Source organism: Falco rusticolus, chromosome 1, assembly GCF_015220075.1.
Source record: "Falco rusticolus isolate bFalRus1 chromosome 1, bFalRus1.pri, whole genome shotgun sequence".
Lineage (NCBI taxonomy): Eukaryota > Metazoa > Chordata > Aves > Falconiformes > Falconidae > Falco > Falco rusticolus.
The window spans coordinates 26,161,144-26,173,051 of record NC_051187.1 but is presented as its reverse complement, the minus strand read 5'-3'; the positions used below and the strand labels follow the sequence as shown (position 1 = coordinate 26,173,051).

General features: G+C 62.1%; 2 protein-coding genes across 5 annotated transcripts; both read right to left on the bottom strand.

Annotated features, from left to right (window-relative positions):
- Positions 1-193: 193 nt before the first annotated feature.
- On the bottom strand, positions 194-3,894 carry NSUN5 (NOP2/Sun RNA methyltransferase 5). Of its 2 annotated transcripts, none has more exons than XM_037375178.1 (10): positions 3,765-3,894; positions 3,448-3,570; positions 3,205-3,379; positions 3,015-3,123; positions 2,587-2,725; positions 2,055-2,170; positions 1,452-1,630; positions 1,164-1,368; positions 934-1,086; positions 194-750 (listed from the first exon to the last, which is right to left on the bottom strand). In XM_037375178.1, exons 1-10 carry the CDS (start codon positions 3,855-3,857, stop codon positions 645-647), a joined length of 1,398 nt encoding a protein of 465 aa, XP_037231075.1. In that variant the 5' UTR covers positions 3,858-3,894; the 3' UTR covers positions 194-644. The 2 variants fall into 2 exon arrangements, with proteins under 2 accessions (XP_037231075.1, XP_037231076.1); XM_037375179.1 differs by having other exon boundaries at positions 532-750; positions 3,448-3,558.
- Positions 3,895-4,048: 154 nt separating this feature from the next.
- TRIM50 (tripartite motif containing 50) lies at positions 4,049-11,710 on the bottom strand. Of its 3 annotated transcripts, XM_037375172.1 has the most exons (8): positions 10,929-11,710; positions 10,598-10,707; positions 9,019-9,485; positions 8,020-8,115; positions 6,902-7,132; positions 6,542-6,564; positions 6,139-6,263; positions 4,049-5,836 (listed from the first exon to the last, which is right to left on the bottom strand). In XM_037375172.1, exons 3-8 carry the CDS (start codon positions 9,421-9,423, stop codon positions 5,229-5,231), a joined length of 1,488 nt encoding a protein of 495 aa, XP_037231069.1. In that variant the 5' UTR covers positions 9,424-9,485; positions 10,598-10,707; positions 10,929-11,710; the 3' UTR covers positions 4,049-5,228. The 3 variants fall into 3 exon arrangements, with proteins under 3 accessions (XP_037231069.1, XP_037231068.1, XP_037231070.1); XM_037375171.1 differs by having other exon boundaries at positions 10,598-11,710; XM_037375173.1 differs by having other exon boundaries at positions 9,019-11,710.
- Between the last annotated feature and the right edge of the window lie 198 nt (positions 11,711-11,908).

The window sequence follows — 11,908 nt, the reverse complement described above, 5'->3', positions numbered from 1 at the left end:
GCCCATGTCCGATTCCTGGGCCTAGGCAGGGCCAGGCATTGCTGGTGCAGTACTGGGCACTGCTTTCCAGCACCCTCTGGCTTGTGTGACCTTGCTCCCTGGTCAAAGGCAGGTGCAGGGACAGGATTATTACTACTATCATTTTTTCCCCCACTTTGCCTGTGAGCAGTGGCCATTTCAGGGCAAGACTGAATGCTAAGAGTGAGGAGAAACTTTAATCTGTTTCCCACAGTCAAAGGCTTTTCTGAAACCCTGCATCGGGCTGGGGAAAGGATTTTTTCAGGTCGGGTGGAACATGGTAAAATAACACCCTTAACCCAGCTGGAGCACTCCAGCCTTGCGGGCTGTGGAAGTGCAGCTTGGGAACACTGGTACTGCCCACACACTTCCCAAGGCTGCCCCAGCCCACGTCTGGCTTTAGGGGCAAACCCTCTGGGGGGGGGGCGGGGGCTGGCCCTGGCTGAGCATTCCCCCCTCCCTGGTGGTAGGGTGGCCCAGGGGAGCAGGGTGTTACAGAATTCCCACCACAGCTGCGGCTGGCACAAAGCTTTACTTGTGTTCAGAGGCCCCGCTGTTGTTGAGGCAGTGGAGGAGTGTTCCCCACCAGCCACAGCTGGGCACTGTGCAGTCCTAAAAATGTTAGTTCACTCCTTCACCCGCTGCTTTTTCCTCTTCCTCTTCTTGGGAGCTGCTCCTGGCTCTGCTCCCTCTCCGTGCTGCGGGTTCTCTTCAGCTGCCACAGGCAGGGAGCTGTGGACAACAGCAAACAGCCTGGCTGTGCACCCAAGGCTGTGCTCACAGCTGCCTTCCCCTCCCACACCTGCTACAGCCAGGCCCTGCCACCTTCCCTCCCCCCCCGGGTGCCCTGGCAGCCCTGAGCCTGGCCATGGTCTCCCCCAGAGGCAGGCAGAGCGCCCCAGGGCCTCCTCTCACCTGGGGGCTGCAGCCCCTTCCCCGTGCCGCTCCAGGACAGCCACAAAGAAGCCGTGGGTGAGCGTGTCCGCAGGAGAGGCGCGGAGGCAGCTCTCTGCCCCAGGGAAGGCAGCGAGTCCTCGGCAGGGCCAGGAAGGGAAGGCGTTCACCAGCCTGTGACACGGGACAAGGGTCAGCGCCAAGCCCCGCAGTGTGCTGCGTTCCTCCCCTGTGCCCACCGAGACAGACACCTGAAGGCCGAGCCCCGCTCCTGCAGCACAGCGTGTACCACGTCCTCATTCTCCTCCTGGTACAGCGAGCACGTGGAGTAGACCAGGCGCTGGAGAGCTGGGAAGCTTAGGGCATGGCTCAGGACCTTGCGCTGGAAGCCGGCCAGCGCCTGCAGCCGCTCAGCACTCGGGGCAGCCTCTTCCCTTGGCACCCGGTTCACCATCCCTGCAGGGAGAGCAGCCGTTGTCCAGGGGCCCACACGCCCAGAGCCTGGCTCCAGGCAGGGTGCCCAGAGCCCCACACGTTACCTGAGCCGCTGCAGGATGGGTCGAGGAGGATACAGGTCACCTTGCTGTACTTGGGGTTCCCAGGGTCCACAGTCAGGAAGTCCTGCTGGGCCAGCTGGAAGCTGGTGACCCCAGCCCGCATCAGCATGGTGTTCATGGTGGCCAAGCGCTTGGTGTCCACGTCAAAGGCAAAGATCTGGCTGAAGGCAGAGCCCAGGGCCTGTCAGAGGCATGAACATCCTGCCCGGCCCCGGGAATGGCGGTGGCGGTGGCAGGCTGCCCCAGCAGCCCCAGGCACCAGCCGTTTGCCAGGTGGGCAGAGCCTGGGAACTGCTCCCCCAGGCAGGAGTACTGAGCAGGGCCGGTGTCAGGCGGAAAGCAGGGTCAAGGGCTGCGAAGTGATCCCCCTATGTGACTTCACATCCCCTCAGGCCCTTCCAATGGCCCAGCACCACCAGAGCCACCAGCCCACGCAAGGAGAAGCGGGCATCAGCCTGAGTTAGCGGGGCAGGGTGACAAGCTCCAGCTTTCCTGCCACCTTCTTGTGCTCTCTGTGACATCATCGGGGGGACCAGGGCCACCTGTACCCCTTCCCTCCCTGCCAGCACACCAACCTGCCCTCACCCCTTGTTTTTCAGGATGGCAGCCAGGTGGCTGGTCTTGTTCCCAGGGGCAGCACAGGCATCGATGATATGGGAGCCGGCAGCAGGGCTGAGGAGGAAGGCAGGGAGGCAGCTGGCCTGCAAAGAGGGCAAAGCCCCATGAGAGGTGCAGGCAGCAAGCACCACTGGCCCCTTCTCGGGGCACAGCTGACGCTGCAGGGTCGCAGCAGCCACAGCAACATGGGGACAAGTCCACCACCATCCACCGCTGGAAGCCTCTGCCCAGCCCACAGCCCTGTGCTGGTCCCCAGCTGCTATAGTGGTGGGTTTTACAGCCCAGCTCACAGCAATTTATCGCGCACCTACAGGCTACAGTAAAGCAAGCCCAGAGAGGAGCTCCACTGCTGCAGGCTGCATTCAGTTTCAGCTTAGACTGCAAGTGCTGTAGCAAAGCTGGCCAAAGCCCAGCCCTTGGTTTGGAGGAAGAAGCCGACCCTCCACCCATGTCAGTGGTTTTCCTGCCCCTGCAGCCTCCTGCTCCCCAGCTCCCCTACCTTGTCCTGTAGAATTATGTGCCCTGAAGTATACAGCAGGTTGTCATGGAAATCCGTTTGCGGAGGGAAAACGAGCAGCTCCGGGAGATGAAGATCCAACAAGAATTTCTTCCCAGAGAGGGCCCTCAGATCTTCCACACTGCCCACGAGGCACAGGGAGGATGAACACACAGTTCTGCTTCCCTGTGCCCACACCAGAGCCCTCCAGAGCCCAGGCTGAGACCCCCCCCTACATCCCATGCCTGCTCTCCACTTCAGTACCAGGCAGCACCCAGAGACAGAAAGTAACAGTGGGGAGTGATGGAGGCCCCAACCCAGAAACCTTAAGCACCAAGATCAAAAACCCTTCAACCCACAAGCCCTTGTCCCCAGCCCTCACTGCTCGCTGACATCCCAGATAAGGTGGGACAGCAGAAAGAAACGCTTACCTGGCTGCTTGGCCCAGGTAGGAGTAGCCCTGGCGCTTGAAGAAGTCAATCACATCATCCACACAAGTCTTCAGGGTGTTGACTCGGACATAGCGCGGTACCTGGGAGGCTGGGGGGGCCGGGCAGGTCAGACACAGCCCACCACTGCCACCCAGCACCGGGAGACCACCCGGCCCCGAGGCCCACTCACCTCCGGGGCTCGCTGCGGCCGCCGGGGCCAGGAGGTCCTCACTGCGGCTCACCTTCCGCTGCACCTTCAGGCGGGCCAGCTCGGCCTCCAGCCGGGCCCGGTGTCGGCGGGCCAGCGCCTTCCAGCGGCCCCCGCACTTCAGGCCCTTACCAAAGAGCAGGTCGTACACCAGCACCTGCGGGATAGGGGTGAGCCCGGCCCTGCCGCCGCGGGCCCCCTCGCCGGCCCCCCGGCCCCCCTTACCTTGGCCAGCTGCGGGGGCAGCTTCTTCTCGGCCTGCAGCAGCGCGGCGCCGGCCAGCAGCTTCTCCAGCACCGGGGAGTAGCGGAGGGTCTCGGACACCAGGGCGTACAGCTGCCGGACGCGCTGTGGGGCGGTCAGGGGCGGTCCGGGGACAGGGACCGAGCCCCCCACCCGCCGCCGGGGCCTCCCCGCCTGGGGCCCGGCCCCCTCGGCCTGCCCGCCTCGGGCCTCCCGGCCCCCCACCGGGCCTCCCCCCTCCGGCCTACCCGCCTACGGCCTCCCTCCCCCCGGCCCCCCCGGCCCCGTGTCCCCCGCACCGGGAAGCCGCTGTTGTACACCAGGGCCTTGATGCCGCCATCGCCGCGCTCCAGCCCCGCCAGGACGGCGGCGGCCGCGCTGTACAGCGCCATGTCCCCGCCCGGCCTCCGCCGCGTGCGCGCCGCCGCTTCCGGCGGGGGGAAGGGCCCGCCGGGGAACGCCCGCGCCAAGCGGCGGCCGGTCGGGGCCGGGCCTGGGCTCGGGAGGGCGGGCTCGGCCGGGGGGGAGCAGCGGCTGGGGTTGCAGCCGGGCGGGAGCGGCGGGGCGCCCCCCGGCCCGGGGACAGCACCGGCGGCCCGCCCGGGAGGCCCCGTGGCACCGGGTCGCGGCCGGGCCCGCAGCGCCGGCGGGCGGCTCCTCTGGACGCGTGGCGGTGGTCGCGCTGAGGTGGAACAAGGCCAGGGGCAGCCCGGCCCCGGGGGCAGGAGCTCGGCCTGGAGAGCCGCAAGCGGAGGGTAAAGGAGAGCCCAGGTCAGCCCGTGACAGCGGCGCCCCGAGCCCCGGCGCGGCGGGGCCCCTCCCGCACCGCCCGGCCTCGCGGTGGGCACCGTGGGCGCCCGTGACGCGGCATCGCCCCGTGCCTGAGCGACGACGGGCACCACGGCCCTGTGCGAGGCCGCTGTGCGCTGCCCGAGTGGCGGGGACCGTGCCCTGCGGCAGCAAACCCCGCCGTGGCGGCGGTGCGGCTGGCGCCTCGGTCTCTTGGCTGGCCCGGGCAGGTGGGGAATTCTGGTGGCAGGCGCTGGGAGCGGGCCCCGGGTGATGCCCTGCGGCTGGTGGCAGCCGCCACTCACCGGGGGGCTGTCGGGGAGCTGCTGCCGGGCTGTGTGCGGCCGCTGCCCGCCTGGCCCCGCTCCCCCACACAGCCCCGGCCCCCGCGGTCCCCCCCGCCAGCCCACGGTCCCGGTGAGGCGCTGCCGTGGGCTGCCCGCTCCCGCCAGGGCCTGACCCCGGCTGCCTGGCCGGCTGCTCTCTGCAGCGGCTCTTCCAGCTCCTGCTTTCCCCTCTCGGCAGCCCCTTGCGCTCTGCAGGGCACTGCTGCTGCCCAGCCAGCTCCGGCTGCACTCAGTTCCTCGGAGATGGGACCCGTGCCAGCCAGCAGCCAGCTCACCCAACAAACTATTTATTTAGAAGAAAGACATGCCAACAGAGACCCTGGACGCTCACGGCTCGTGCTTTTCAGGCAGGCGCTCCTTTCCACAGGGAGATCTTTGCAGGCCAGCTGTGTTTTAGGCTTTAGGGTCAGCCTGCCGGGAGGGGGATGGGGATTCAGAGGTCAAGGCTGACATTTTTTGCTCTCGGAGGAGAGCGGAAGGACCCTTCTGCGCTGCTGCAGCTTACTCTGCAGCACCACAGCCTCCACGTAGAGGACAGCCCTGCATGCAGCCTGACTGCCCTCTGCTGCAGGCCCCCCAGACTCAGCCAGAGCCATCCTGGGTCACAGCCTCATCCTGCTGGCTGGGCTACAGCTTTGTGGGTTCCTCTGGGGCAGGATGGTTGTACGGCACCCGGGGGTGCTGGCTTGCAGCAGGTGCGGGCAGGATGATGGGGGGGGAGTAGGGCCTTCGCTCGGGCCAGCACAGGTCCACGATGGGGTAGAGCTGGCCCTGGAACTCCGCGTGGAAGGTGTAGATGGGGCTGAGCTCATCGGGGTTGTCGGCATTGTAGAAGGTCAGCTCACCCTTCTCGTAGTGCAGGTAGATGCCGATGCGCTGGGGCCGGGCAGTCAGAGGCAGGGTAGCCCGCGGGGTGCTAAAGGCCTCGTAGACCTTCCCTTCCTTCAGGCCGATGAGCCACACGCCATTCTCGGGAGACTTGCTGAGCTTCCCTTTGCGGCTGACTGTGCCCTTGATGATGCCCACGCGCCAGTGGTTCCTGGTGCCCACAATCACCTCCCAGTAGTGCTGGCCGCAGGAGAAGCCCTTGCAGGTGAGGATGCAGTTGCTGGAGTCAAAACGCTTGGGGTTGCTGTCTCGGCGCTGGTAGAGCCCGCACTGCACCACCGTGTCACCCTTGAATAGCTCCAGGAGGGGATGCGCTGTCACTGGGTCCAGTTTCAGTGTCTCTGGAGCTAGAAGGAAAGCACACGGGCTCCAGGCACACTAGCAGGCAGGGGTCTGGCAGACCCCAGCTTGGACCTGAGGGCTGGCACAAGCTGGCACTGCTGAATTTCAAGCAGCTGGACTGTTAGCCAGAGCAGGCTGCTACCAGTGCGAGACATGGCAGCCGCTGCTCCAGCAGCTCTCCTGGGGGTGAGGCACACAAGCAGAGAGCAGGACAGGAGCTGGGGCAGCGTGATGCTAGCCAGGCAGCCTGCCCCGTGTGCCAGTGAGCCTGGGCACCCAGGGTGCTGCCCGTGGGGCAGGTTGGTACCTGGCAGGACACGGCGGTGCAGGCGCTTCCACACAGTCATCTTGATGTCATCTTGGTGGAAGCATGGCTTAAAGGAGACAGGACTGAAGATGCCATCACCAGGGTGCAGGCAGGGGAGCTCTGACCTGGAAAGATAGAAGCAGCTGTGACACAGGTGATGAGGACAGTGTAGGACCCCTTCTCACCTGGCTGCTGTGTATGATGGAGCCACTGCTGTCTTGCCAGCTGCTCTTGCCCTTCTGTGGGGCTGAGCGCATGGCTCTGGCTATCTATCGCAACAACAGTGTCCATGCGAGGCTGTCCCAGCAATGCTCAGATGCCCACTGGCCTAGGAACTCTAGTCTTGGTGTAGAGGCACTGCCATCGCCATTGATGCTGTTTGCTGCTGGGTTCCACCACTCACCTGAACTGGCAGGAGCCATATTTCTGGAAAACACAAGAGAAAGAGTCAGTGGCGGGAGACTGACAAAATGGCAGCTCCTCTGCACGGTCACAGCTGCATACATCTGTGCCCTGGGCTGGAGAGGCCAGGGCTCTCCTCTCCTGGGACAGCTACGGGCATTACCTCTCGTGGAGGGCAGGTTTATCCCATCAGGGGAAGCCCTGGCTGGACAGAGGGCACCTATGTGTCATTTCTTGTGTGTCCCAGCTGTGCTTGGTGAGGGTACCCACTGTCCAGGACAAGGCTCAGGGCTACAAGCAGTGGGCTGAGGGCTGGAGATCCTGGCTGACACTCACTGCCTTCACTAGTGAGCGCACTCACCCGGATGAAATCAAGCTGACTTTCATTGCTGAGTGCCTCCAAAGAGCTCTGCATCTCCTTAAGCCTCTGCAGGGCATCTGATGTCTGCTTGACCTGGGACTCAATGGAGGTGAGGAGCTGGGCTGCCTTCCCCTCGATGCTCTCCAGGAAGGTGGCCTTCTCCTCATCGATGTACTTGTGCAGCTCCTGGAACTCCTTCCGGATCACCCATTTGAAGACATCCGCCTCGTTCTGCAGGAAGACAGCAAGTGGGTGTGCAGGTCTGCCTCACACCATCCTCTTCGCCCATTTTTTAGTTTCAGAGGGGCCACCAGCAATGTCAGTGTGTCACACCAAGCTGCCCTCCACTGGTTTTCCAAATGGAAGTGCAGCTCTGTACAGCAGGCTAGATGATACCTCATCCTGCTGTCCACAGCAGCTCACCACCACAGTACCCCTGTCTTACACCTCTCCTCTCACAGATTTTGATTTCCTGATGTCCCAGCCAACTTTGTCAGGGCCTTGAAGGAGCTCTTGGGCGCCTGTGCTCCCAGGGAACAACCTGCGTCCTGGGCTAAGGGGAGAAAGTGCAGCTCCACTTTCATTTGGGTTGAGCCCTTCTAAGGAGCCCCACTGGGAAGTTTTAGCCTCAGAAGGGATGCCAGGAGGTCCCTTGGAGACATCTACTCCGTGGGAAATGGGGACACTAAATCAGGCATAAACTTGATGTGAAACCAGCGGCACTGCTCTGACTGGCAAGGCTGCTCCAAGTGGGGTCCTTTTCATCTCTTATCTCCCCACCTCCAAGGACATTCGGTCAAACCAGCTCTGACTGCTGCTCCCGCCAGGACGCTTGGAGAGGTTTACATCACCCCTTCCGAAAACAAGGCTGTGCCACCCAAGAGGGGTACGTCACCCTTCCCGAAAACAAGTCTATATTTAAGCCCCGAGTTGTGTGGAGAACACGAACCTCAGGGAACGGCATGGAAGATAAGCCCTGTCTGCTATCCCAGGGAAGGGAGAAGAGCAGGAGAGGAGTGTGGGGGTGAGCTGGGGAGAACCAGGCAGAGGTTACTCCAGAGGCTATGTAGGACACAAAGGACTCGGGGACATGTGCTCCCTTGGCATGTGGCACTCACTGCGATGCGGCTTTTGTTGTTGATGAGCTTGCTGAAGTGTTCATCCAGGTTTCTCTTGTACTGGTGGACATCGGTCAGCAGCACAGACAGCTCCTCCTGAAAAGACAGCACCTCTGTAGGAGGGACCTCTGTGGCAGCTTCTTTGGTCGCAAGCAGTGCTTGTCAGCCCCCCCAAGGAGCACATGGCCTTCAGAAGCCATGTTCTCCTAAGATTTCTCTGCACTTTTCGGGGCCTTGCCCATCCTGCTGATCTTTGGTCTCTCGATCTAGAAGATTTGGGGTTGCTAGAGGCAGGAGAGTGCTCAGAGCATGGCCCTGATCTGGATGCTGATGACCAAGTACTCTTGCCAGGAGCACCCATTCCAGACCCTCTGTATTTCACACCCCATGGCAGTTCTGCACCGGGCAAGTGGGTGGCAAGTGAGTGGCGAGCAGCCACAAGCCAGCACCAGGCCAACAGCACCCTCCTAGCACTGGTGTTGGGAGCCTGGCCAGGACAGGAGTGTTTCTGATGCCTCCTGCTCTTATCTCCCTGGTGCCAGGCACAGAGGGGATGGGTGGCCCTGGGCTTTTCCATTCCTGGGACTTTCATGTGATGCTGGGCAGGTGATGCCAGGTGTTTACTCTACCTGGCTGGGGCTGCTGTTTACCCTGCCTCCCTGCTCTCCTGTGGCACCTTGCCTCAGCCCTTATCTCCCACTCTTTTTGATGGTATTTGGAAAGAGTCTTGAAAGTCCCCACTGACATTCCCTGACCCCTGGCTCTTGCCACCACAGTGTAGTCACTGAAACTGTGAGTCCTCTCAACTGGGGACACGCTCAGCCTGAGAAATAGCCGCCCCCCAGCCCTGCCCCACATCTGGCTGTGCTATGGGACCGTGCTTCTCACACTGGCATTGTTTCCAGCTTGTCCCTTGAAGGAAAGGGGACATTTGGTCAGCAAGCACTGCAGGTGCCCTAATCCCCACCCCAGGAGCTCTGGCCAGCTCTGCCCGCCAACCTTCATCCGGCAGTATGCGGTAGAGATGGGGGTGATCTTGTGCTGGCGGTGGTTGCCAATGGTGCCACACAGCCCGCAGATCACCTCTTGGTCAGCCTCGCAGAAGAGGCTGAGGGGGTTGTGGTGTGTTGGGCAGGACTCCGGGGTGGGCTCTGCCTCGCCCCGGCTCTGCAGTGCCTCGATGACACGGGCCAGCGTGACGTTGGGGGGTGAGGCGCTGCAGTCCACTGTTTGGCGGCACACGGGGCACAGGAACTGCCCGTTCAGCTCTCTGGAGAGTGATGCCACGCAGGACTTGCAGTATGAATGCCCACACTGCAGCATCAGGGGCTCCTTGAAGACCTCAAAGCAGATGGGACAGAGTAGCTGGTCCTCCAGCTCATTGATGCTCATCCTCCGAGCCATCCTGCCACCCTCCCACACAGCAGCACAGACCTGGGCTGGGAAACACGGCTGGGAGATCCGCCCTGTTCCAAGAGCAAGGTAAGCAGAGATGAGCAAAGACGGAGCTCAGCACGTGGGGAAAGTGAAAGAGTCCACCCACCCAGAAGCACCACAGACAGCTGCAAACTCATCATTAGGCTCCATGCAAAGTCTGAGATGCTTATTTTAACCTGCAATGGGTTTGGGCTCTTGAGATGTGAGATCACACATGGCCTTGCCTCTGGATCTGCCTAAGGTATCAGAAGTCACCACCAAGCTGTTCCCATGTGGGACCTTTGCCTGGCAGCCCACTTCAGGGGAGACCTGCCTGTGTGCCAGGGCTGGGGACAAAGAGGGATTTTCTGCTGAAAAATTCCAGTACTGACCCTGGCCTGTGTGAATTCCTACAGATCTCTTTGGGTTTATCATCTCAGTCCATGGACATTCTCAGGACTGGCATTAGCTCAAGTGATGTATCTAAGCAAAAGCAGAAGGAAATCATAAAAAGTACGTCTATCTAGGAGACAGGGACAACGCTCACACAGCAAACACTGGATTTGACTGACAGGAGGGCTGAGAAGCTGAGACACAGCATGCAGGGATGCGACTGCAGCTCACCCCCTTGAAACGCAGTGGTCCCCACAGCACTCCACGCTCTGGGCTAGCACTCCCAAGAGACATGAGCCCAAATCCCAGCCTCTCCTGCCAGCCCCAGGGCTGCATGTGGCCAGCGTATTTAAGAACTCTAAGGTTTGTGCAGCATTGCTCTCCCCTGCTGTTTCTAGCCCTGTGGGATATAACTGCTGAGATCCCGGGTGAGTCAAACACATGACCTGAAGTTTGACTTCAGGTCAGAAAATAAACCTGAAGTCAAAGACATGACCTGCAGTCAAAGAAAATAAACCTGAAGTCAGAGACTCAGTAAAGGGAAAGTCAGAGACAGGGAAAGGGAAGGCTGTGACCTGAGCTCAGTTTTTATCGTACACTGCTATAGGAGCTTGGTGAATCAAGGAAAGCATGAGTGTCAGCCTGTGGCTCATCAGACACCGCAGGACCCATACAGGGGAACCAGCTTCAGCTGCTCCCTCTGCTTACCCAGAAACACCTCCCAGAGACCCACATAACAGCCTCCCCTCCTGCTTGCCACACAACTCACACGCTTCACAGCTTCCTCCTGGCACCGGCTCAGACTCTGCTTGTCCCAGCACACCAAACCCAACGGATGTCACTCGGCTTCTCTCAATCAAGCTGAAGATTTTGACCTGGCTGGAGAAGTGGATGAGGCAGGCGGTGGGACCAGCAACCCCTCGGCAGGGCAGGGAGCTGAGCCGCCTCCCTCCTGCAGCCTCAGCCCCGCTGGGGTTGTCCCTGCCTGCCAGGGGGAGGCCAGGCAGGCTCTTGACCACCTCTCCTGCTCTCAGGACACGTCACACCGCGTGAAGGGCTGCCCACCGCCCGACAGGCAGGTAGCAGGTACGGGCACACACCTCACATGACCACATGGGCGGGAGCTGGTGTTTGCATCTCAGCAGTCAGCGTCTGCAAGTCCTGCTGGGGCTTCACTCATCTGCGCTGCCCGGGACAGCAGACACTTTTTCACCAAAATGCTTTATTAACTAAAGCTCTTTTTTGGTTGAAACTTTTGTTGTTGTTGTTGCTTGGGGAAAACCTTTCATTCTTTTAGAAAAGACCTGAAGGAGACCCAAAGTGTTGTTCCTCCAGTGTCAGGCAAGGCATGCACCTGTTTTTGTCTGACTGCAAAAAATGATTCCTCATATCGTTACTCTTCGTTCACGGATGCGTTTGGCTTACGGCCACCCCGGTGGCCTCCCTCTCAGCACTGCCCAGAGCTAGCCCGGGGTGGCCTCCCTCTCAGCACTGCCCAGAGCTAGCCGGGGATGACAAAGACTTCCAGGCCAGGACCCAGCTTTGGGGCAGCCCTCCAGAGGTCACGGGGTGGGGGATGCAGGGACAGAAGGTCAAGAATTAGCCGGGGGCTCCCCCCTCTGCCTTACGCTGAGGACACTGGATCTCTGTGCCACAGGAAAGCAGGAGGGTGCAGCAGCCGCTCCCCGGCGCGGCCTGGCGGGCTGCCCCCCCGGGATGGGCCTTTCCTGCCGCCACGGCAGCACCAGAGCCGGGCTCCCCCGGGCGCGGGCCCAGGGCCCGTGGCTGCAGCGCTAGGGGTGCTACCGGCGCCCCGGGGGCAGAACGCGGCCCCGGCCCGCGAGCGGCTCCGGCCGCTGCGACCGCCCGTCCAGCCCAGCCCCCCCCCGGGAAGCGGCGCCGAGGGGCAGGCCGCTGCCGCCGGGGCCCCCCCCGCGCTCCCAGGGTGCCCCGCGGCGCGCCGCGCCGCCCCCATCGCCCATTGGCCCAGAGGCGCCGCCGTGCGGCCCTGCAGCCCGTGTCGGGCTGGGCCGCTGCTCGGAGCGTGACTGGCTGGAGGCGGCGTGCGGCGGCCGTGATT

Bases quoted from the DNA above. Each gene is read 5' to 3' on its own strand.
- NSUN5 (XM_037375178.1), bottom strand. From the start codon at position 3,857: ATGGCGCTGTACAGCGCGGCCGCCGCCGTCCTGGCGGGGCTGGAGCGC. The intron at 2,171-2,586 runs GTAGGGGAGCTG...CCCTCTTTGCAG, and splicing joins ACATAATTCTACAGGACAAG to GCCAGCTGCCTCCCTGCCTT. The intron at 751-933 runs GTGAGAGGAGGC...TGTTGTCCACAG, and splicing joins GAAGGGGCTGCAGCCCCCAG to CTCCCTGCCTGTGGCAGCTG.
- TRIM50 (XM_037375173.1), bottom strand. From the start codon at position 9,423: ATGGCTCGGAGGATGAGCATCAATGAGCTGGAGGACCAGCTACTCTGT. The intron at 6,264-6,541 runs GTGAGTGGTGGA...CTATCTTTCCAG, and splicing joins TATGGCTCCTGCCAGTTCAG to GTCAGAGCTCCCCTGCCTGC. The intron at 5,837-6,138 runs GTACCAACCTGC...CTTTCCTTCTAG, and splicing joins GCACCGCCGTGTCCTGCCAG to CTCCAGAGACACTGAAACTG.